At 44.2% G+C, this 26275-nt stretch overlaps 1 protein-coding gene across 1 annotated transcript; it reads right to left on the bottom strand.

Moving 5' to 3' along the window:
• Positions 1-1211: 1211 nt before the first annotated feature.
• On the bottom strand, positions 1212-24658 carry sipa1l3 (signal-induced proliferation-associated 1 like 3; the record flags this gene model as incomplete). Its single annotated transcript, XM_079225126.1, is given in 23 exon segments — positions 1212-1498; positions 1885-1966; positions 4072-4198; positions 5187-5336; positions 5548-5719; positions 5823-5985; positions 6630-6857; positions 8328-8764; positions 8853-8968; positions 9468-9592; positions 10098-10271; positions 10407-10658; positions 13330-13343; positions 13345-13506; positions 13627-13725; positions 14304-14886; positions 14990-15147; positions 16734-16837; positions 17389-17563; positions 18162-18350; positions 20233-20363; positions 22704-23685; positions 24179-24658. Coding segments are annotated over 23 exon segments (5295 nt in total). The 3' UTR covers positions 1212-1306.
• Positions 24659-26275: the final 1617 nt, after the last annotated feature.

Genomic DNA, 26275 nt, shown 5'->3' on the forward strand with positions numbered 1-26275 from the left:
GAGAGAACATGTTAATTTAGTGCTGCTGGCTGGTGGATTTTGTTACTTTTGGACAGAGCCAGGCTTGTTGTTTTCACTCGATTCCAAATCTTCATGTGAAGCTAACAACCGTCTTTGTTTGTTTGTGTATAATTAACTGAAAGTCTGTCAAACTACCGCTTTAAATATATAAAAAAAAGATAATTTCAAAGACGTACTGTGGTAACGACGCAATGTAAAAACAATTATTCAGTACATTTAGATCTGAGATGATACGGCACTGCTGAAAACAGTGAAAGTGTAATTCACAAAACAATGCACTACATTAGAGATATGATACTATTAATATCACCGAGCTGCATGACATCGGCCGTTTACACTTGCTCCACACGCTGATGGCTTGTTTCACATCTAAAGGGCCACGGGTTCATCCATGTAAACGGAGGAAAGAAGAATATGGTGACCCACAAGAGTTCATATTACAGTAAACTGCTTTGTTCAGCACTCAAAACATCCTATAATAGACCATCACATTCAATCTCACAAACTCACACCAAAGGGTAATAAAATGCGTTTTGCCTCGAGCACAAACACTGTTGTGCCTAAACGTTTCTGAGTACCATCAGCGACACACACACACACACACACACACACACACACACACACACACACACACACACACACACACACACACACACACACACACACACACACACACACACCTCTTTAGTACAACAATATCAGTACAATATAGGTAATTTTGATACATGGGAATTGTACCACACAGACATCTATCTACAGTACCATGTCTGTAGAGCTTCCATTACTTCTAGTGCATTCTGGGAGATGCAGTCTGTAATGAGTCTTTTTTATTTGGCTGATTCGCTGCAGGAACAGTATTAGGCCTCTCCAGGTGATTTAGTGTTCTCTAAAACAGTTTCCTCTCCTACTCGCTCCTCTAGCATAGTAGCATTTGTGTATATATATATATATATATATATATATATATATATATATATATATATCTATATATATATATATATATATATATATATATACGACTTTTTGACTTCAGTCTATAAAAATAAACAGGCTCAGAGAATAGAGCGGGAGGGTCTCTGCTCTGTAGTGAGACTTTCAGGGAGTGTTGCATTTCAAAAATCAACTGTCTCTACAGTTTAAGGCAGTCCAGTGGAAGCTGAATGAGGTGACATCATTATGACCTCTGCCGCCGCTGCGCGTGCAAGGAATCATGGGTACTCGCACCGTCGCCCTTCCTCTGTGGCCTGAACGTCTTCTTCTTCTTCTTCTTCTTCTTCTGCAGGCGTCACTCCCTCCTCGGGTCCGTTTCGTGTGTTAGGGAGTGAGCCTCGTGCTCACTCTCTGTCTGGTCGTTAGTAAAAAGAGTGCTGAACTTGCGCAGCTGCTCGCTAGCTGAGTGGCTCTCCACCTGCAAGCGCTGGTTATTCTCTCTCAGGTCGGCCATCTCTGCCAGCAGAATGACTTTATCCTTCTTCTCCTGGCGGTAGAGACGAAAACGAGGACAGAAGAGGAGAAACAAGGATTTTTGTTTTGTTACGTGTGATCGGACAATTAATGAAACTGTAACTTTCACTTTAAGGGAATCCTTTTGGGAAAAACTCTGGATGGATACCACGCTCACGTGTATCCACTGAATCTGAAGCTACAGCCAGGAGACATGTAGCATAGCTTAGCATAAAGACTGGAAACAGGAGGTAACAGCTAGCCTGGCTCTGTGTCTACGAGCACCACATAATATCTAAAACTTGTCGTCTTTACACAAATGAAACAGACAACATTGATTGGACAGATTTAGAGGTGTTGTTAACTTTTTTTTAAACAGTTTAATAAAGGAAAATTGTGAAAGACTAAAAAGGTTCTTACTCTCTCCAGATCGTTGTTCAGCTGTTTCAACATCACTTCCAGGTGGAAGAGCCGACCAGAAAACTCGTTGGGCACCTCGTCGCTGTTTACACACACGGCACAGATTATTATTATTATTTATGCTATTAGTGCAAAGGGCAGTACACAAAACAGGAACACAATACGTATACAACACATGAATAGACGAATAACAGAATATACACTCACCTAAAGGATTATTAGGAACACCATACTAATACTGTGTTTGACCCCCTTTCGCCTTCAGAACTGCCTTAATTCTACGTGGCATTGATTCAACAAGGTGCTGAAAGCATTCTTTAGAAATGTTGGCCCATATTGATAGGATAGCATCTTGCAGTTGATGGAGATTTGTGGGATGCACATCCAGGGCACGAAGCTCCCGTTCCACCACATCCCAAAGATGCTCTATTGGGTTGAGATCTGGTGACTGTGGGGGCCATTTTAGTACAGTGAACTCATTGTCATGTTCAAGAAACCAATTAGAAATGATTCGAGCTTTGTGACATGGTGCATTATCCTGCTGGAAGTAGCCATCAGAGGATGGTACATGCTGGCCATAAAGGGATGGACATGGTCAGAAACAATGCTCAGGTAGGCCGTGGCATTTAAACCATGCCCAATTGGCACTAAGGGGCCTAAAGTGTGCCAAGAAAACATCCCCCACACCATTACACCACCAGCCTGCACAGTGGTAACAAGGCATGATGGATCCATGTTCTCATTCTGTTTACGCCAAATTCTGACTCTACCATCTGAATGTCTCAACAGAAATCGAGACTCATCAGAACAGGCAACATTTTTCCAGTCTTCAACTGTCCAATGTTGGTGAGCTCTTGCAAATTGTAGCCTCTTGTTCCTATTTGTAGTGGAGATGAGTGGTACCCGGTGGGGTCTTCTGCTGTTGTAGCCCATCTGCCTCAAGGTTGTGCGTGTTGTGGCTTCACAAATGCTTTGCTGCATACCTCGGTTGTAACGAGTGGCTATTTCAGTCAAAGTTGCTCTTCTATCAGCTTGAATCAGTCGGCCCATTCTCCTCTGACCTCTAGCATCAACAAGGCATTTTCGCCCACAGGACTGCCGCACACTGGATGTTTTTCCCTTTTCACACCATTCTTTGTAAACCCTAGAAATGGTTGTGCGTGAAAATCCCAGTAACTGAGCAGATTGTGAAATACTCAGACCGGCCCGTCTGGCACCAACAACCATGCCACGCTCAAAATTGCTTAAATCACCTTTCTTTCCCATTCTGACATTCAGTTTGGAGTTCAGGAGATTGTCTTGACCAGGACCACACCCCTAAATGCATTGAAGCAACTGCCATGTGATTGGTTGATTAGATAATTGCATTAATGAGAAATTGAACAGGTGTTTCTAATAATCTTTTAGGTGAGTGTAGAATATCATTGCTATTAAAAACTTCTAAACCAGTTCTTGTTCCTACCGGTGGTTACGTAGGGCAGGAGTATTAAGTAGTGTTTTAAACTGATAGAGAAAAATAAGGAAAGCCTGAGCAAGTAGTACTTAATAATACTGCTATAATAATAGAATAAAAAGAAAGAAACTGGTACTGGGGACAGCTGGCCTGATAGCTACTCGTTTGCTGACCCGTTGCAGATACCTGAGGGCCCTTTGAGAGCCCCGGACCCTCAGGAGTGGGACGGCTCTGTCGGGGGTATTTGTGACTGCTTACTAGCGAGTGTATTTTCAGTTTTTCCCTCGGCCCTTCATGTACCAAGTATAATAATAATAATAATCATTATCATCATTTGAGCCCAAATCACTTGGCATAGAGCCAAAAAACAAACAAAAATACACACAGCGATCTGCACAAGTTATGTAGGTGGAGAGGAAGGACAGGTTTTACTGACGTTTGTGTGAGTGCGTTCATTCTTATGCAAGACTGTCTGAACTGCAGCTCTTCAGTTTCAATGATATCATATAATAATAATAATATACTGAGTGCAGCTCACTAGCTCACTCAATAGACTGCCTGTCTGGCAACTGGAGCAACAATTCAAACATCCAACTGTTTACTATCGTGAGAATATACAAAGGAGTAAACAAGCTTGGGATTCAGTGCAACTTCTGACAGTGAAGTGCATCACCACCAGATGGCAGTAGTGCGTAGTGAGTGTATTCCTGGAGTTCTCAGTGAGGTTGACATACCCGCTGAACGTCGGTGTGGTCCGCGGTGTCTGAGGAGTCTGGAACTGGACTGGACTGACGACCGGTCTCATGTCTGGAGCTCCAACCTGTGGCTCCGTCAGCGAGAAGAGGGAAACTGCTCTTTGTGCTGCAACAGAGACACATAATCACACTTTATAAAAGCTGCATAAATGAGTCTTTTTACCCTGAGTGTCCCTCGAGATACATGATACAATCACAGCTCAGCACAGCAGGGTTATGGATCAAGTGTTGGCTAGTTGAGTCTAGTGTGTGTGTGTGTGTGTGTGTGTGTGTGTGTGTGTGTGTGTGTGTGTGTGTGTGTGTGTGTGTGTGTCTGCGCTGTGATCGTCTTTCTGGTTGCAGAGGACACAAGGGACAGGAGACCCAGAAAAGAAACAGTGGCTGGGAAGCAGAGCAGGCGATCGTGTAGGAAGCAAAGATGAACGCAGAGATCTCCTCCTTTCCCAGGAGTGTCGTGTGACAGAAGAGAGCCGAGAGACGGTGGAGCCCACCAACATCCAAACAATATGTTTCACATCTATCTGGGACTAAAGATAGACACTTATTCATGTGTTGTTGTTTTTTATCGTGCATATTGGTTGTGACGACAGAACATGAACATTATGTGTTTGGGAAATTTTGATTTGTTTAGCATTAAATTGAACAATAAAACATACAAAAATCTGATATGTAGATGATTAATGTAAACATTTGTGAATTTTAACAGAATTCTTTTGCAGAACCTTTGGTCCAAAGCATAAGAGAAATAGAATTACCGCCTCATGGTTGTATGCCTCCGCCTTATTGCGGTTGACATCCATGCCTGTTCAAAATGTCAAATGTTAAATATATGAGGAATTGTCATAATTAGCATATGACTGATTGAGTTATGGCCGATAACTTGAACTTTGACCACCAAAATTGAATCACTTCTTCCTGGAAAGCAAGTGTGTTTCATTTAAATTTGAAGACATTCCCTCCAGGCTTTTCTGAGACAAACAACCCCAAAACCATCATGGTTGTGGAGGCAAAGCAATACACAAAATGCCACATGCTACATTTAGAATCTCACACTGAGTTGAACAAACCTAATCCTGAGGTGCCTCCAGCCTCACCTTCGTAGACTTTAGCGGCATTGACCAGGCTGGACCACTCCAGCCCACAGGCTGTGTCAGGAAGAGGCATCAGCCCGGGATCGAGCCTCCTCAGGGGGGGAACTTTGTCCCTAACCTCAGTGAGAGACAGCTCTGAGGCGGACAGAGGCACTGAGGACAGGAGAGCAGAACAGTGGGCAAACAAACCTCTCCAGGAGACAATGACATCTACATAGCACAAGGTTGTGCATTACAATAATAATATGATTGCTTTCATCACTGAGCTCCTTAGATTCCCACAGAATGAAACTTGGCAGCTAATAAACTCTACACAGCAGTGAAAGTGTTGTCCACCTGCCTCAAAGCAGAAGTTTAGACTCACCCTTCTTGCTCTGCATTTGGTTGGTGGCGCCGTGTCTGCGTGTGGGCAGCGTGCAGGTGAACAGAACGTCAGTGGGCGTCGTCGGGTTCTCAGAGTTGGCGAAGCTGGCCTCTCGCCGCCCGCTGCACAGCGACTCATCTGAGAAGGTGCGCTGCAAGGTTCGCCTGGGAGACTGAGAGAGAGAAGCGACCAGAGATCAGAGAGCCGCGTGTGCGAGTTCTTCAAAGTAAAATTGCTGACTGAGATAACGGTCCGCCGTTAAGAGTGTTCCTCACTGGATCTCTCGGCGGCGTCTCTCCCGGGTTGTCCATGATGATCAGTTTCTTCAGGTCGTCTTCAATGGTGCTTTTGTAAGTCCGTCTCGGAGAACGCAGATCCCTCAGTGAGGCTCGCAGCCGAGGTTGTCCAAACACGTTCTTTGAGTTTGTATCCACCTGCCTGGAGATACGAGACACGAGACATGAGACCAAAGCACAAACAACACTGACCCAACCCATTGACACTTCCAGCCCGTTTACAGGACAGTGTTTTGGAAGCTGGTTTTAGGCCAAAGAGCACGGAACACAGTCTAGTTTTTCTAGAAAAACTATAACTGAAACGACCTTTATAACAGTGGTCCCTAACCTCTGGGTCATGACTCCAACAAGAGGTCGCAAGATAAATCAGAGGGGTCATGAATTGATCAACAGTAAACGGAAACAGAAAACAGAGTTGTGCTAATTATTTTATATTTTCCTCTAATCTTTTTTTTCTTTTGAATTAAACAATAATTGCAGCATTCAGAGCTCAAAGCACTTTCCTTTAACTGGTCACTTTTAACAGGTTGGGGATCACTGGTTTACACAAAGTGAGTATACAGTCATATGTTGCATTAACAATATTGACATTTCCTTGCATGCATTGTAAATGAAGAACTGGCAAGTCAGTGGAGATTTTCGATGCACTTTTTAAGTGTGCTTGTCATTCTATTTCAACAAGAGTGATGTTACAGTAAAAGAATATAAGATCGTTGCTCAGTGGTGGAGATCAAAAACTAAACGGGGTCAGAAACCTGAAAACGACATCGTCCTTCACTAACTTACTTCCTGCTCTTGCTGCTGTCAGAGCTGGACGTCGTGGTCACGTTTGAAGGTGACGAACCATTGTCCTCGTTCTGCCAGGCGGGTTGTCGGCTCTTCCCATAAAAGGCCTTGGGGGCGGAGCTGGACAGAGGGGCGGAGCCTAAATGAGCTGACGTGGGCGTGGTCGTAGCGGCTCGGACAGGCCGGGCTTTCTCAGCTGGAGTCTTGTAACCCTGCGGTGTGTACGCCCTGAGAGGACACGCACATGCACCTGGTTAAGAACGATTTGACTGAAGGTACGGTAAAGGGCCAGGATGCGATTGGCCAAGTCACAGATAGCTGATGCAAGGTAAATTATTTAAAAAAGATGAAAAACATTTGTGTTCAAATACTGCATTTTACATTATATGATTTAAAGATTTGCCACTTTGCAGGATTATTCAAATATTTCATGCCACAAAAAGAGCTATCTGCCAGGAAGGAGTTTTAGAATTCTGAAACTTTTAAGTTACAATCTCAGAGATCTCTGTTTCGTTCTCTTTGGGACAATAAGAGGCACTTTTTCTGGGAATGCGGGAATAGACATATTTATATCAATAATAATAATCTTCGACATTTTTACTTTTAAGAAATAGTTTAATAATAAGCGCCCCTTAAGTGTGTTTATTAGTAAGCTTTAGCAGTAAAGGTGCATGTGGCTTTTTCTTCCATTTGGACAGAGCCAGGCTTCCTGTTTCCTCCTGTTTCAATGAGCTGACTCCCCAAAATGCCAAACTATTCTTTTAAGAAAGAAGACATAATAATCTTGCGATTAAATGACAGTTGTGGGAGATCCTCTGACATGTAAGGCTACCATAAACAATAAATGATCAGAGCACATGTATTTTGGTTTTGCTCACAGATGATACATTTAGTTTATTGTTCAGCTCTTTGTATGTGTTGTCTTTCCACATTAATATAATGTAATATAATATAATACATGCATAATTAATTCTTATCAAATCCATTGATCAGGCATGAAGATAAGAATATGCAATTAAAGTTCACACAGCCGATACTATGCTCTGGACTGCTGATACAAGACCATTAACAGCAAAGAGTTGAACAGCAGATGAGTTATGAACTGCAAACACCATCATTTATCTCCCAATAACACCTACTGTAATCCTCTGACGGATTTAGTTGTAAGGTCTATGCTTTTTTTGGTCAAACTGTCCACAAACCGTTAGGAATCATCTGTGTCATACATTCATTTGATGTCTATATTATGTTGATGGTGGAACACATCCCAGGCACAGTCGATGGCACTCGCACAGAGCGGCCGAAGCCTGTGTTGTGTGTTTGATGATGTGGGGGAAGCAAGTGCACCAGCAGAAGAGATCACATGATGATCTGTGTGCTTCACAAGGATTAGGCTGCTTTAATCTTAATGTACCCTTTAAAGATAGATTTCCATGTGAAACTATTTATTTTAAAGAATCTGGTGGTGGTACACAATGACTACTTGGTGCATCATTAAGTTTCCTCAAAACTGGTTGAAAGTCTGAAAGCACACACATTCTCTCTGAAGCCAAGCAACATTTAACTGCAAGACTTATGAATGCAACACTCTCTCTAAGCCAGCACATATGTTTCCTGTCATTCATTGAGTTGATGAGTTAATTTGTTAAAATAATATAAGCTTTATAAGAATGCCACAGAAGTGAGTCGGACACTTACCTGGGCTTGAAAGCATCCATTTTATCTGCGCTGGAGCCAGGAGGCGGGAATGTCCTGGTGAGGTAAGCTTTGTTCTGATTAGCTGAGGGTGCTATGATGGGTGAAGACTCTCGTCTCCTCGCCTCTCCGCTGCTCCTTCCCACGGGCAGCTCCTGGACGCCGCTGTAGGGCGCAAAGCAGTGCACGGGCTTGTGGGACTGGATGTTGGACATGTTTCCCTGGCGATTGTTGTTGTAGTGGGTTGAGGCGTCGATTCCACTGTCGTTAGACCCCCCCTTGTTGAGGTCCGGGTCTGGGTCCACTGGGTCGCCGAGGCCACCTCCGCTTCCTCGCTCTCCTCCAGCTCCTCCGTCAAACCAGCGCTCGTCGCTGTGGCCGCTGGAGGCGTTACTGGACAGAGTGTTACTGCTGGAGTGGCTGGAGTACTGAGTCTCGCCCTGCAGAGGAAAAATACATTGAGACAAACTCGGAGGCAACGAGGCAAAGAAGATGAATAAAATGAGACGGTGTGAGGACAAGTCTGACCTTTGAGTGTCGGTTTGGAGAGTCTTTCCCCGGGACATCCTGTCTGGTCGGTCTCCTCTGCCCCGCTCCACCACTCGGTCCCCGAGACGACGACACGGGGACATGCCAGAGGGGTTCTAGAGAGAAAACACACACACTCACAGGATTAAAGAAAATTACACTGAACCTCTATGGTTGGCAAAGAGGATTAAATACTTATAGCACATTTAAACACTGACCTCCACCAACGAATGAAATCACATGGCGTTATCTCTACTGTGCACACACATCAAAAAGACCATGAATGTAGTTTAAGACGAGTCTGATTAATTTACAACCTGCAACACATTATTTTTTGGACACATACTATCAGTTGCCTGTTTGCATATCCAGCAGCATTATTAGTATTTTAGAGTTGTGTTTTTGACCACCTGAAACATTTACGTCCTGTCACTCTCTTTTAGCGTCGTCTTGGTCTTTACCAACTAATGAGAAAAAAGATCTGCTCCACTATGTCACCGGCAAGCTGATAGTCTGTCTGCCATTTGGAGCGGAGCAGGTAGTGTACAGGGGGGTTTAGAAGCATTCACAACATATTGTACATTAGTTACTAGCGGTTCTTAACAGGTGGTGTACCTGTCTTGCAGCGCTCCATGGTGCTTTCCTGACTGGTGAAGCCTGAGGAAGACTCTCCACTGGAGGTGATGTCCACACTGAAATGGGGCTCAAAGGGCAGCAGGGGGCGCTGTCCTGCTCCATATCTACAGAGATGGATTATAGAAGGGGCAGCATTTGATTAATAACCACATTCATGCCACTGTCAGTTACATATGAAACAACAAACATCTGAGGTTAGATTACTTAAATGAAATGCTAAAGAAAAGCCCTAAAAATGCAGCGTTTTGATTTTAATTTCTGTTTTGCGTCCTGATAGTCCTGGCAGTTGAATAAAACACATTTATCCGGTTGAGCGAGATGTTATCAACCTCCACACAGTGAAGAAGAGCCGCCCACACACCAGATCCCTCCTCAAGGAGACCGTGTGTTCACACACGTCTAACTGCAGACCTGCCACATTAGTCAGCCTCATCTTATAAACAGAGATAATCCACCTCAAGCAAACAAAACAGTAGTTATGACTTACATCAGACATGTTTAATCAAGATCAAAAGGAGTAATGGAGGAGAGCTCAGAAAACAAACACACACACACACACACACACACACACACACACACACACACACACACACACACACACACACACACCTGTCGGGGGAGGGTTTGTAGCGTACGAAGGGGCCTGATGTGATTCCAGGCGGCCCCATGGCGGAGAGGCCGACCAGGCCGGAGGAGGGTGAGGAGAAGCTGGCAGAGGGGTTTCTGTAGGGCAGCACTCCTGCAGGAGACAGACTGTAGTGGTTCTCTGGGTAGCTCACAGGCCTGGAGGACACACAGAGAGGGTGAACCGACAGAACAACAGACCACAGAGAGGCATACGAGTAAAGCTGCAAAAGGAACACAAGAAACCATTTATTTAAATGAAGTGGAAAAACATGCTGCAAAAAAAAGTCTCACCTTTTAGAGTTGAGGTGCTGGGGCTCCCTGTAGGGAACGGTCATCATGGTCTTGTGTGAGCGGGGCAGTGGAGGAGGTGGGGGACCCATGGGGGCCCAGCGCTGTTGGTTGGGGACGCCGTGGAGCCCTGGAGGAATGGGTGGGCTGTCCCATCGCCACGTGGAGCGAGGGGAGGGTCGGTAGCCGGCAGCCAGAGGCTCAGGTTCTGGCTTCTGCTCCATGGTCTTCATCTCATACTCCTCTGTGCAGCCCCTGAAGACACAGAGAGAGAAGGGAGATCCAGCAAGTCAATCAAGTGCTCGACACTTAAATGTCCAACGCAGCCCTCATATGTTGATCATCAGCTCTGGCTCAGTAAAAAGCACTGAGGAGAAGCAGCAGCGTTCTCTCTGAAGCTCTGGACTGCAGCTGAACAAGACCTGTACCCTTCTGCACAAACACAACTGAAATGTTCTAATAGTAGCCTCCAGCTAACCCAAGACCCAGCACATCCCTTTTACACATCATCATTATTTCATTCACAGCCTTTGACAGGAAGGCAGGAGGCATCACATACGCATAGAGGACGTATTCAAGATGAGACAAATGCCGAGAGGAAGAGAGAGAAGGGTGGCCATGACTGTGGAAGAATGTGAGGTGAAAGAGGGTTATACAAAATAAATAAGATAAAAGATGAAGATGCAAAGATTGAAATAAGAGAGATAAGGACGCATCGTATGCCTGAAAGAGTAAGTAATGATGATTTTCATTATAAATCAAACGATTTATTAATCGTTTGGTGTAAAAATGAGTCTTTAAAAGTATTATTTGTTATAAAAGACAAGCAAATATTCATATTTGAATAGGCTAAAAGAATAAAAATCAGCATTTTTACTTAAACATGACTGAAATGATTTGCCTGAATCATTAACTATCTTACCTACCTATCATGTTCTTGTCTCCATTCTAATTTCCTTCAAAAAGTGTTTATATTCTTTTAAAATCAGCATTTTAACGATGAATGTATTATGTAGAGTAATTGCCTTTGTGTCTTAAATGTGTCTTGAACAATTAATGGATAATTAAAATAGTTGCAGATTCATTTCCTGACTATATGATTAATCAACATTTTCTCTTAGCTCTCATCCAAATTATATAAAAAAAAACAGCCACAAACAAACAAACCCAACTATTAAAGACTTTCTTCACCAGAATATAGTTCCAGTTCAATCTGTACACAGTGAACAGTTTGGATAAATCTGAATAACAGAGACATTATTTAAACAAAGATAAAAAATATAGTAGTATATAATATAGTTTGAGCAGAATAAATAAAATTCCATTTACCTCTATTGTATTGTGGTGGAGGAAGACATCTCAGTATACATTACAAGAAATAAAACCAAATCTATCTGCATGAATACATACCGGCAGAGATAAGTGAGAAAATATGCTTTTTATAATTCTTTTATATATAATAACCTGGATTTACGGCCGAGCCTGGGGACACTAAACCCTCTACTCTGCTACGAGACCGTAATACGTTATCAAAAGAAAGCTGTAGAGATGTAAACACACACACTCACACACACACACACACACCTTGATCAATCACGGAAACTACCAACTCAATCAATGCCCACACAGTAACAAAGCAGTAGTACGAACCTCAGAGAGAGCGGAGTCTACATATGTGGACATGCAGCGTTTCCTCCATCACGCTGGCAGACGTGACACAGCATCCCAACATACACGTGGTCAAACCCACTACAACATCACACCTTCTCTCCTCCGTATCCCTCCATCTTACAAGAGCACAGGATGACCAGTCAGAGCAGAAAGGAAAAACACTTCCAACTCTGGTTTCTCTTTCTCTCTCTCCTCCACCCACCTCTCTCCCTCTCGGTGGTGTTGAGACACGTCCTCCTCACCGAGCGCTTCTCTGCCTCTCCAACTCAATAAACCCTGCCTCTCTCTCTCTATCCCTCCCTCTTTTCCGTTCTTTTCATTCGCACAGGGCATGCATTTTTAATTAATCACTTCTACTCGTTTATTTATTTTATGCAGCCCTTTTTTTTGTGGTTCTCCCTGCAGAATCCAAGCCGTAATCTCATGCAATCTGCTTGCCTGGCACACAACGGCAAACGAGTCAGAGAGAGAGAGAGAGAGAGAGAGAGGGAGAGAGAGAGAGAGAGAGAGTGGGGGATGAGTGAAATGCAAGACTCTTAATTATCAGCTGCTACTTCAGAGAGAGTGTGTGTGTGTGTGTGTGTGTGTGTGTATATATATATATATATATAGGATTTAACTTGCTGTAATTAAACTGCCTCGAACATTAAAGATATCTAACCACTGTGCGATCACACAATGAGCCACAATTACTGTATTTGAAAGCCCTGGTTCTCAGTCAGAAACCCCCACTGTGGTTATTCTTCACCTCCATAACTGCTCTGTAACACCACAGCGTCTCATAAGGCCTCGTTATTCTGTCTTTGTCAAGGCCGTATGTGTAGATGAAAGGTTGGAGAAGGATGACGGGAGGGAAAAGAAAAAGATTGTGGGAGGAGGGAAAAAGGCGATAGTAAGCTGAGCGAGATACAAAGGAGAGGGAAACAAATGCTTCTTTCTTTTTTGTCTCCGTGCTTCATTCCGCCTATTTCCTCTCGAACCACACATCGTTCTTTCTCTCTGTTCGCTTCCTTCCTCTTTTCACGCACTCCCACACAAAATCCTCTCAGAACATTAGAGTCTGGCCATTACCTCACCAATGCTTTTGAGTGAACAGCGTCCTGCACTCACTCGCACTCGGCTCGCTCTTGTCCTTCCACTACTGCCTGCTAACACTCAGCAATGCTGTCGCCTACCTCCTCAACATCTGTATTCAGCAGAGCGGTTTAACAATGAGTCACTCTCGTAGTTCAGCTTCTAAGACATTTTAACACACCTGCGAGGCCCCCCCCTCTTCGTACGGAGGAATGATGATGACTTTGACCGTGACCGACGTCCTCAGCAGGTCGATCATCTGCTCGTGAGTCAGCGTCACCGCGGCTACCTTGCAGATCTCCACCAACCGACTGCCCTGCCTCAGTCCGGCCTGCCAGGCAAAGCCGTATTCCTCCACCTGCATAAAAGAAATTGCCCCCCCCAAAAAAAAACTTCAAACAAGCCAGTTATGTAAAGCCAAGAATCTTCACGGGTGAGAATCTGAGGTCTGGCGTGGCAGATGGTCATCTGACAGTACCTCAGCCACAGTGCCGTCCAGACGGACATGGAAGCCCAGTTGTCCCAGTCCGTTTCTTCTCAGAGTCATATCCACCGTCTCACATCCCACTGTCAACGACTAGACAAGGAGAAGACATAATGTGAATGCATCAATATTAGATTTACAGTGTGATCATATTGTTATGTATCTGGGTATCTTCTAAAACAAAGGAAACATAATAAAAGGGGAATTAAATTAGCAGGAAATCCATCTGTAATCTGAATATTCACACAAAGTACCAGGTGACGTAATCTGAAACAATGCAATATTTGCGACTGTTAGAAAAGATGAACTCTTTTTTTTTTTGCATAGATATTTTGTTTTGTCCAGATGTCATTTTTTGAATTTTACAGGAATTATCACATTATATTCCTCTCATAAACCAGCTGAAAGAGTGAGTTATATGGTTGTATAGAAATGGGGGAGAGAGAGTGAGATGAAAATTATATAGACGTAGCAAATATTTTCTGTGGAAAGCAATACATTCAAAACATTTGTTAGACCTCAAGGATACACACATTAAACAGTAAATGTAAATATAACTTTGTTTGTTTACATCCTATAACATACTACGGTCCCGGACACAACACAAGCTTTCAAAGGTCACAGAGATGTACATGTAGTCACCATACCCTCTACAAGCTCTGCACTCTCACCTTTAACCTCTGCACCACCTCCCTGATGTCCGGTGCACAGCCTTCTGGTACCCGCACGGCGATGTGGTCTCCTCGGCCGTAGAAGATCTTCAGTGTCAACCGCTCCGGCGTCCAGCCGATCACGTCCGCACAGAAACAGTTAAACACCACCTCTTTGGTGGAGCAGTCAGTGAGGAGGACGTATTCAGCCGACAAACCCAGGGCACAGGGGAGCTCCGTCCCACCTCCGCTGAAGTCCTGGGCCTGGACCCTCCAGGCGATGGCCCCCGCAGCTCCCAGCTCGGCTCCCTCTCTCGCCTTGGAGCGTTCCCGTTTTTTAGACGCGAGGGAGATGAGGTTGTTCAGCTTGCCGGCCGTGTCGAGCGGCGTGCCGCTGACGTAATTCTCCGCCAGGTCACGCAGGTACTCCTGCCGCGTTCGTGTCGCCATCGTGTGGAACTTCTCGGACTTGTGCGCTGCAGTTTCTGCATTGATAACTTTGGCGAGGAGAAAGTTACGAAAGGTTTCTGGGTCGCGGAAGGTGACGCCGCTGGGGATGGGTGGGCCGAAAGGAGGCACATCCTTCATTCTGGTCACAGCAACACTGAAAGAAAAGGTGGAACAGATTTCAAGGGTGAGAAACAATATTATTTGTGATCATAGTTGTGTATATATGAACATGTACTTATTCTGTTATCAGCATTTACCTGTAACAGGTGCCTTCAGAGCAGGGGTTGTGCACCCGGACAATAACAAAGACGTGCTGGAAGTGTGAGCGAATATTCTGCGGGGTGAAAGGCATTGCTCCCGGCTCTTGAAAGATTATCGTGACGATGTCGTTCCCTATGTGCCTCTTTCTCAGGAGCTGAGGAAGAAGAGACGAGAGATAAAAATAACAAATTAATAAAATGAGTAACTGCTACTGACACAACTGACTCAACAATAAGAGCGTCTGACACGGGAAACCAGAGATTTAGACGCTCACTACGAGACACCAAACAACAGTTCTTTATGTAATTTATTTTTCGGATTCTGCGTGGGCTATTTGCGTCCGTGTGTGTGCTGGTTTGTCCGTCTATCTGTGTGTAGAAGACATGGCACAGAGTGCAGGCTGTGTCTGTGGTGTGGTGCTTGCCAATCCTCTCTTCAGCTGCAAAGGGAAGTGTGAAAGAACCAATTATGTAATGCTCTCACAGATACACAGATACACAAACATTCTCTAGCATGGTGCCACAGGAGCAAGTTTCACTCGTGCTAAATTTTGCCTGAGGTAGTGGTTTAAAAAGTGAACCATTATGGTTAGAGTTGATCATTTGGAGAACAGAAGTTTGGGATCTTGTCATTCTAAATAACTAAATACTGCCGACATGTAAGATTCAACAGGTATTTACTATGTATTTCATTACTGGTCATACAAGGTGAGTGTGTCTAGCTGTTGCTCTGCTATTCCTCTGTCCTGAATGAAAGAGCCTCCACAGTATCTATACTTCACTCCTCCTGTCGCCGTTCATCCACTTCAGGTTTTATTTAATGTCAGATGCTGCCACCTAGAGGTTCATATCAGCAGGTACACCTCATTGCTGCCGCCTCTCTAAACCTCTGGATGGAGTTATAGGCCCATTTATAAAATTACACGTTCTGATTTGGGAACATTTTTTAACTGTTCATATTAACTTTTAATTGACTCAATTTAAAAAAGGCGCAACCGGCACATTTCGTGTCTACTCCCCATATACAAGCTGTTTAACGATTATTTAAAAGATGATGAAGCTTGTTTAATATAAACAATAGATCGCTGTGGGCATGGTTTTCAGAATATAGTACTCCAATTCACAATATTAATGTATTCTCTTTTCGTGGTAAAACAAATGGTGTCTCCAGTTCCCATACCACACATAGTAAACTAATCCTGAGCGCCCACAAGGCTTGTTTGAGCATATGTGTGGGCCTCTCACGCAAACACTTAATGCAAACTATTCATAATACCCACACACAAAATGTTATCTTACACACCATTCACTGATACACGCAGTCCACGCTGCAAACCCACAGCACCCAGGAGAATGTGTAGGAAGGCAGCTTTATTTAAAGGAGTAAAAATAAAAGAAAGAAAAGGGAGAAAATAAAGAAACTACTCACTACTGAACCCCACCCAGCTCTTATCCAGTATAAGAATGAGAGGCAGAGAGAAAGAAAACGCTAGTGAGTAAGAAAGGACAAAGAAAGACGAAACACGAGAAGCTGAATAAAAGAGGGAAGAGACTCTAAATGAAGAGGGTGTCGCACGTTTCCACTTTATGAATTCTTTCTGTGGTTTCCGAACACAAGAGGCTTTAATGGACGACCAGACAGACTTTGGGTGACAAAAAAAGAAAGCTGTGGATGCATTTTTCAGCTGTACTCAGGCCTGAGACCCGACAGACAATAGGGGTGCTGCTCAGGAGCTCTGACCTGCTGTGGGTTGTTGGGCATGTACGGCAGCATGGTGGACACGTGGAACATGACCTCGTAGCCCTGATAGGTGGTGTACAGGGAGTGGGTGCCCGTAGAGTCCGCTGGAGAAAGAGATTTTGATATTATGTGAGACATTGTTAGCTGCAGATGACACTATGATGTTGTATTATTAAAGTGTAAAAAATGTGATCGTTCAAACAGAGACCATGAGGACGCCAAGTCTGTCATTGTGCTGTTCCTGGGCTTATGACAATTTGCCCGGCTCTAACTTTTCCGACATAGAATACATAACATTATTGGCAACATCTGGGTTTTATAAGTAATTAATTTGGTACAATTGATGTCTTTTACGTAAATGTTCCATGCGGCTTTATTTCAGCATGAAAGAACTGTGAAGGAATTCAACACAACGCTTCAAGGTCCCACTTGTTGTTATGATGTGGAGAGTTTTATGTTCCCTCAAATCAGTGAAGGATTTAGACGTTTAGCCGTTGATCTGACAGCATTTCATTTGGATGTGTGCAATGATAAAGATGCTGAGAAAATATTATTCAGATTACAAAGAGTGTAAGATTGGACTTTTATGTAAAGACAACTCAGGCGCTTATTTGGACGTAGAGCATTTCTGAGAGGCGCTCTCCTGAAGACTCACTCTTTGTGTCGAGCTGTGCGGCGTATTTGGTGAATCCTTTGAGGAGGACTTGCTCCCCCAGCAGCTCCAGGAAGGCAGAGAAGGCGGGCGACGCCTCCTCGTTGTTGTACATCTCCTCCTCTGTGCTCTGGCCCGCACGGCACAGCAGAACACCCACCTTGTGCTTCTGACTCAACTGCGCGGCAGCAGAGAGACAACATTAGCAGTGCACACACAAACAGCTGAAACACTGCTTCCTGAACCCTGTGCTTTTAATGCAACGTGATGTCAAAGCAGACGTTACAACCCCGAGGCATATATAGATGCACTTAAACATTGAGCACCCCTTCATTGCTGTAGAAAAAACACCTGCACAAACAAAAACACCTCCGCCTCGCACTTCACCCTCCATTAAATAAAAGGTGAGATAACATAGCTAAACATTAAAGCTTTTATGGTTACACACTCATGCTCAAACACACCACACCCTGCCACACATCCACTCAGCTTTCACTGACCTCAGTCCGATTCTGTACTTTGCACCAACACTGAATCAGTTATGTTTCAGACACTATTAAAACACACCATCTAAGCAGCACCATGAGCCTCTGTGTTTCTTATCAGTTATCATATTTTTAGCTTTACCGCCATGTCAGCAGACTTAAAGTCACCGACTGAGCAGGCACTTTATGTATTTCGCCCAAGAACCATTTTAATCAACTGTCAAATTTTCCTTGTTTTATCAAACAAGACCATAAAAGAAACGCAAATACAGACACGGACGCAGAACTCACCCCCTGTTCGTCCAGTTTAAGGAGCTGCTCTGTGACTTTGGGTGTGCTGAGCGCCAATCTCAAACAGGAGATGCTGAGCTCCGGGACGACCTGCTCCAGGACCTCCTTGAGCGGTAGCCCCCGCACGGTGCCGTGCCGCCCCGTAGACGCCACCGCGTCCTCTAAAATGGAGCCGCGCAGGGTCACAAGCTGAAAGTGGGGACGGGGAAAAATATTTTAAGAATATAAATATCTAAAATCACAATGAAAATGACTCCAGTGGTCCATTGTTGATTTAGACCCCTTAACAGTTTTGGGTGGGAAAAAGACAAATGAATTTTAACATGGCCCCCTTTTATTGATCCCTTTACTCAGACCAGGAGCCGAAATAGTATTACTATCACCTTTACTATTCATCTGTCTACTTATTCCGAAAGGTTATTGACTTTTTTGTTTGTTTACTCTCTTTCTGCATCCCTCTCTCTTTAAATCAAAACTCACACTTTGTTACATCATTGTTGAGTATTATTTCCTTTTTCGGTTAAAACATTTCTTGTACTGTGTGGAGGATTTTAGGTCGAGCAGTATTGTCAATTAATATTCTGCTCAGTATTGTGCTGCCGCAGATTGCTGCTCCCCGGTGAGAGGACATTGACCTGCTTCAAAACAGTGAGGCTATAATAGCCTCAGATACAGTTGGGAGGAATGGGCTGTTCCTTCTCACCGCACACAAACACACTTACAACTACACACACACAAATGCAGCTTCATTAAAAATGCATGGCAGACTTTGGAGCTGGCCGGAGAGACAGTTGAACCTGGGTTGAGACTCGGGCGTGCCACAGATAAATTAAACCTGATTGACACTCGGCTGAAGTTATGGCGCTTTCGTTTTCAACTCGTCAGCCGCTGAGTGAGGGCGACATGCTGGGCCGCAGCGTCAGAGGGCTGCGTGCATAAGTGTGTGATGGAGGGAGAAAGAGGAAGTCTCTCCACCTCGCTGCATCAGCACTGCTGCACAGAATTAAATGACAGACTAAGGGGAATGGATATTTGAGAGCAGCTGCGGCTTGAGAGCAATCAATCTTTTCCTCTGTGTGGGAACAGTAGGCCTGGCTGTGCTGGCTGTGTCTGTTAGCTGAGCTCTGTGTACTTAGATGGCGGAGAGCCTCCATTGTTATACCGGAGCTAAGGTGATGAGGCCAGGCAGCCATGTAATCCGGATAATAACAACACAGTGCCAGAGGAAGACAGGCGGCCATCATGAACAGAAGCAAGCCTTGCTGCTTATTTGAGTTACTTTGATGATGCTACACAGATGTTATATTAAAAAATATTAAGACTATACTAACTATTCATACAGACCTCAAACCTCTCTTACCTTATTCAAATTAAAAACAAAAAGACACTGTGATTAATACTAGAGCTGCAGCTAAAGATTGTTTTTTGTAAAAGATGAATCTGTCAATTATTTTCCTGATAAAAGAAATAAACATTTTGGTATTAAATATGGCACACAGTTTCCCAGAGACCTCATCATCATTTGAAAACCCCCAAAAATATCTGGAACACGTAAATACCTTTGCTTGAAAAGTAAGCAAACGCCTAATCCAAATGTTTGTCGATAATAATTGCTGTTACAGTTTGCTACTCCGGAAGGCAAAATCTCTGAAAGTAAACGAACATAAAAGATGCGTTTGTCGTCTTTGAACAAATCTGAGGGAGAATCTTAACTCATTCTCCGTGTTCACCCGCCCATCACTTAATGCATTACGAGTATTTGAGCCATCAAAGTGGAAAAGTGGTTGTGCTTCCTGTGAGCGCAGGCCAAACACTTTGGCCTCAGCAGCCAGTGTTTGGTTTGGCTTTGCGGAGACTGGCCAGGTGGAATTTTCCACTGGCAAAGAGGGAGAGAAGAGAGGGGGTGAGTGGTGAAGAGGTCAACACCAGGGTGAGGAGAGTCATAGCTAGGAACAGGAAGATAGAATGAAAGTAGGAAGTCATTCATTTAAGCGTGCATACTCCCACTGACTCACCACGGTCACTCACAAATCCTCAGAACAAACACACACAAACGGCAGCTCGTTCATACCTCGCTAGTCCTGACAATGAGGCGGTACTGGTACTGGTCTTTCAGGTCTTTGGTGTCTTCCAGCTTCTCCCTGCGGATGCTCACAGCCACAGCGCCCATCTTATCGTCTGCCCCAAAGTAGTTTGAGTGCTCTATTGAAGGACAACAAGAGGTGGAGATCAATGTGAGGTTTTGTGTTGAGGAAAAACATGTCTGAATAGAGGTTTGTTTCATCTGTAAATAAATATGTACAATTATTAATTATTATGCTTCTATAGACCCCAAACAATATTCTCACTCTTCTGTAGTATAAAACTCTAAATAAATGTTTTTAGGTTTTGGATTGCTGATCGCCAACTATTAGTATTTTTTATTTATTTATATTTAACAAAAGAGGTCAAACGTCTAAAAATGTCAGTTTGTTTAAACTTAAGCAGCGGTACAAAATGTTATGTAAATAAAATCTAAAACGGGAAATATTAAAGTAAATATCTCAGTTAGGTGCTACAATTTGTAGCGTCAGTAATACAAAGGTATCGTGGTTTGATATAATGAAGAGAGAAAACGGTACATTTAACTGGCTCCGTATATGTGTAATAAGCAGGACTGGCAGAGGAGGGGCATTTAGTCAAGGACAGGACTAACACAATGAAACGATATCTAGTAATCAACACTTAAGTCATTCCTAAATCAATTTAGCTACCATAAGGGAATACAATACCATTCAATACTGTATTTAACAATAAGACTGCATACAATATAAATACAAGAAACAAACAAAAATGGAGTCTCTAAAGTTGCCCATTAACATGCTGTGGCCTGTTACACAACGTAATCATCCATTAAGAGGCTGAGACCAAAGCTATCAACGCACTTCACAAGCATCTTGCAAGTCCTCTTCTAAAGCTCCTGAACTAAGCCGTGGTAATGCCGATGCCACAGGCAGTGTGGGAGTCGAAAGACAGATTCTCCAGACACTCGGAGAGGAATCTAGCTTGACAAGTATTCCTCCTCGATCCCCCTTCTGACTGGAGACTCAGGCTGCATAGCTTCCATGTCATGGGGTGAGGATGTCAGCTTTTTCAGGAGGCTTTCTCGCACAACACAACCACAGTAGCATTCTGCGGGACAGCTAAGCTACAAACGCGTCAGCAGAACATATTTTTGGAATGATAACCTTTATCTGTGTGGCTGCAGGCCTGTCTCACACTCACACACACACACACACACACACACACACACACACACACACACACACACACACACACACACACACGGTCCTAACAGCATCTGTCACTAATTAGGGGGCAGCCAGATGATGCTTGCCGAGAGGAAGTTTCATCCCCAGTGTCTGAAGAGGGGATGTTGACAAGACTTGCCAACAAACATGTGTACAATCACACCACACACACCTTTCCTCTCTGAAGTTAGGTGTTACTTCTGACACCGAAAGCCACATGTAAAACAAAGCTGCAGTGGCTGACCATGTTAAGTGGTACTTGTGATTGCGCAGAAAGGCCGGTAGTGTATTATCAGCTCAGAGTTGGCCAACAGTCCAGTGGCAGCTACATGTGTAATAAAAACTCTGCTTTGCTCAGGCCCAGCTGGGTATTAACAGCCGCAGGATGAGATTTGGGGAACGACATCTACGCCGATGCCAAATCAGAGCTTCTAAAATGTGAATATTCCCTGGTTCTCTAACTCTTTTGTGATAGTAATCTGAACGTGTTTGGGTTTTGGACTGTTGATGGAATTAAACATGACAATTCAATATTTCAAATATATTAAATAAACGTATTATAAATATGTCAATTATTTACCAGCATGTTATAGACTTTTATAACATACTATACAACTTGTATGGACCAAACAAATGTATCAAGAAAATCTGGATTGTATTCTCAGTCCTTTGTACTAAATAAAACTAAATATTTTTAGGTTTTAGATTTTTGATTGCCAGCTCGGTCTTTGGGAAACAATGATGGGCTTTTTATAGACCAAACAATTAATTCACATTGAAAAGAATGTTATTTTTGCAAAACGATGTCAGAAGAATAGATATCAGTATGAGATATTGTTTGCAAATACTTTTTAAATTCTATTTTACTTAAGCAACTAATAATTGAGTCTATAAAATGTCAGAGAATAGGGAAAAATATCATAGTTTCTCTAGAGCCCAAGGTAACATCTTCTTGTCGAACTGAATCTTTATTTAAAAAGTCACTGCAATTTCTTTGTTTTTGAAAGATGAGATGCAAAGAAACAGTCCTACTTGAAGTATGCTCTAATCTTTTTATTCACTATAACTGGAATATAAACCAATTCAGTTTATAGCATCTATAAATTACAACAAAAGTTGTATGTTGTAATACTGCAAACCACAATCATGTATAATCCTTTTCTCTTTAATACGTCTGATTCTTGTGATCATTGCATCAACATCAATGAATAAGTGTGATATCTGAATTATAGCAAAAGTGTCTCAGTGTTACCTTTCCCATGGAAGTAGTCTCTGTAGTACCTGGCCCCCAGGTCTACATGCTCGATGCCGTACAGCTTCAGTCGGTCCAGCCTCGTGACCTGCTGTTCAATAGGCACCTCGAGCACCGAGACGCTGGCGTTACTCCTCCTCAGCCAACCCCTCGGTCCGTCTCCTCCTCCGTCCCGCTCTGCTGACGAGCTGAGGAAGCTGATGTTGCGCTCCCCGTGGCCTCCGGTCTCATTGAGGAAGTGGGGGCAGCAGAGGAGCAGTTGGCTCGAGCTGTGGGCTCCAGGAGGCCCGTCCAGTGGGTCCATGCCCGGGGAAGGCGTCATGGAGCCGGGGTCGAGGTTCAGGGTCAGATCCTCTATGCTGGAGTAAACTGGGTCGTTCACACTCGGAGCTGAGGATCTGGAGACAGACAGGGACACTGATGCAGCCGATGCCCCCGTGGCGGTGTTCCTCCTCTGGGCGGCGTAGCCTCGCTGAGCCGCCGCCTCGTGGAGGTCAAATAGGATACTCTGTGCATCGAAGTGGACAAAGCTCTTGGGACACACCCACGGTTTGTAGGAGGCGTCTGCTGAACCCCGACCTCCCCCGTCCTCGCTATTCTCACCTTTCCCTCCATCCAGTTCGCCGCGACTAGAGCTCTTAAGCTTCCTGAACAAAGAGGAGGTGCCCAGCGACGACTCCGTCCCGCCACTCTTCTTCCTCACCCTCTCAGCTCCGTCCTTCCTTCCCGTCCCCCTGTCGTCCCCACCTGAAGGACCAGGCGAGGGAGCGGCGGGGAAAGGTGCGCTCGGTGGTGAGTCTGGAGCGCGCAGCAGCTCCCCGAGGCGTATGGGTGCCGAGCTGCGCTGGTCAGGCCTCTCCTGGTGGAACTGACTGAGCATGTCGAAGAAGCTCTGCTCAGGAATGCCCTGGATGTCAATGGAGGAGGTGCTGCCATACTCTCTGAATAGGCTACCCATGCCACATCCTCCACGAACCTCCACCTTGAGGCAGAAAGGGGAGAGAAGATATATCAGTGGACAACAAATCAACAATGATGCTAGCATTAATATTTTGATCAAACATAAAGTTAGGTTACGTGTGAAAAGCACACTTTTGGGTAATTTCAAACAAACTCTGATGTGTATTTGCCTGCTAAGTTCAGTTAGTTTTGGCGAGTGTGAAAGATCCCTTCTTTATTTGTTGTCCTTAATTCTGCCTGTTTGTCATAATACATGACATGAGGTCGAGCTGCAGTCTTGAGTAATAGTGCTCATAATCGTGTTACGTCTCTGTGACACCAGAGAAGATACACAAACACATTAAATGCAGGAAAGTGCATCATGACCAGTCAAAGTAGTGCTTTGCAACTTTAACTTCATGTTTAACCATCTTTGTTTGTTTGTACAAAGTCAGTGTAAACGCAAAAGGCTACAGAACTAAAAAGGCCTTGACCCACCCTGCAGGTGTGAGAACGACAGCACATTAGAGACCCACCTCATTTTCGTCCTGTTCGCTCAGCGTCACCTCGCTGTTTGAGCGCTGTCTCAGTGGAGGGAACGCTCTCAGGTTAAAAGGGCAATGTCTGTCGAAGCCGAACCCTCCTCCTCTGAACTCTACATCCTTGGAGCGTCGCCGTGGCAACCTGGTAACTCCTCCCCGCACCAAACCGACGTCAGGTGACAAAACTGAAGAAGACATTGAAGCGGAGCAGTCGTCTACGTGGTGAATGAGGCCCATTTGTCCGTTTTCGAGCAGCGACTCCCTGGACTGCGCGCGGCGTGGGGGCCATTCTGCAATCCGCGCACGAACACCCATTTTGGGCACGGAGACGCGTGGTTGGATGACCATGTCTGTGAGGCCAAGAGCGGGGTGGCCATTAGGGGTGTGACGAAACAGAGCGTGCTGGGGCAACCCTCCTCCATCCAGGAGGTCTGAGGAGGTGCAGGTGACCCCTCTGTCTCTGTAGCTGTTCATGGCGCCCGAGGAGAGCTCAGGGCAGGGAGGAAGGAGGCTGGCATCCCATGTCAGGAGGGGGGAAGAGGAGGGGCCCCACACACACTCTGCTACGGCGTCCAGCTCCAAAAAACATTGCTTTTAACTGGCAGGGTGGGAAAGATTTCACTGGTCCATTGAGGACCAGTTTGAGTCAGGACCGCTCGTCTTCTGACTATTTTCAGTCTAATGCAGATCTGAGAATAGAAGAAGAAAAAAAAAAATCATTCCAACAAATAAGCTTCAGAAAAATCTGAATATTTTAAATCACAGAGCTTGTGACCCAATTTTTTCTCCACAGGCACAAAAAAAAAACCTGAGCGCTGAATTTAGAAGAGAGCGAGTCACTGAAATGTAAAACAATATTAGACGAGAGAGAGAGAGAGAGAGAGAGAGAGAGAGAGAGAGAGAGAGAGAGAGAACAAGGTGAGGGAATATGACAGCGGATTTCTTCTGTTGAGGCTAATCTTCAGGAGGCTGACAAGGGATATTATTATCGCACACGCACACACACACGCACACAACTGAAACACTTTAGCGAATAATATCAGACTCAGAAAGTAATGCAGATCCAAACAGAGAGTACAATTTAAACACCTCGTCACTGTTGCATATTCACGACTTGTGCATTGTGTTGTATTTGGGAAAGGCCCACAGTGATGATGATATAGCTTATGTGTGGCTAAGACAGAAGCTAATGTTCCCTACTCTACTGATGCTACAGCGTGAACAGAGTGAAGCTAAAAAACAAACAACTGCAACTTTGAGATGAAGAGATGAATGTGGACTCCAAGAGAAACAGAAAAGGGCGAAGGCACAGAGTGACCCAACAGCTGGAGGGGTGAGTTGGGGTGAATCCAGAAATAGAGTGATCAGACAGTCAAGAAAGAGCAAGGAGGAGAGCGGTACATTGCTCAGTGAACCACAAGGGCGTGCTTTAATACGACAGTCACAGTGCATCGAGTCTTAAGAACCTACCAGCCTTGTAAAGACTTGTGTTTACTCAGAAGCATCGTACAGTACGTCTCTCCGGAGATACAATCTAATCATTTTAAAAAGGCAGTAATGTCTTCATTGGATGGCTAGAGCAGGATTCAGGAATAGTGTCAGAGCACATAAGGTTTATATTTATGCTGTCTTAATGTTGGTGGTCTAAAAAGCTCAACTTATACTGCTATTGCACTTGTTCCCAGAAGACTTGTTCTCTTTTACGGTCATCTTCAGTCCAGACAAAAGTGTGGTCAGGTCACATTTTTGGGCCGTTATGGTTGTTCAGAGTGACCGGCTGGGAATTCCTATTGGAGAATATTATGAACTGATTATGACCTGATTATGACTCCACTGGATGAGCCACATTGTGAACATAGTAAGCAATGACAGCATGGTGGCAACATGTAAAGACAGAGCTGATGAAAAAGAGCCTTGTACAACACACACACAGCATCTGTGTTGTTGACGTATACTGTTCATTTCTTTATTCCATAACGCCTTTAAATACCACATTGAATGCCAATTGATATCTGTTTCACAATCATACTGACAAAAGCATGAAAGTATGATGGAAAACCAGTTGGGACAATATGGTCTAGAATGAATTAT

The sequence above is a fragment of the Taurulus bubalis genome (assembly GCF_910589615.1).
Source record: "Taurulus bubalis genome assembly, chromosome: 10".
Taxonomy (NCBI): domain Eukaryota; kingdom Metazoa; phylum Chordata; class Actinopteri; order Perciformes; family Cottidae; genus Taurulus; species Taurulus bubalis.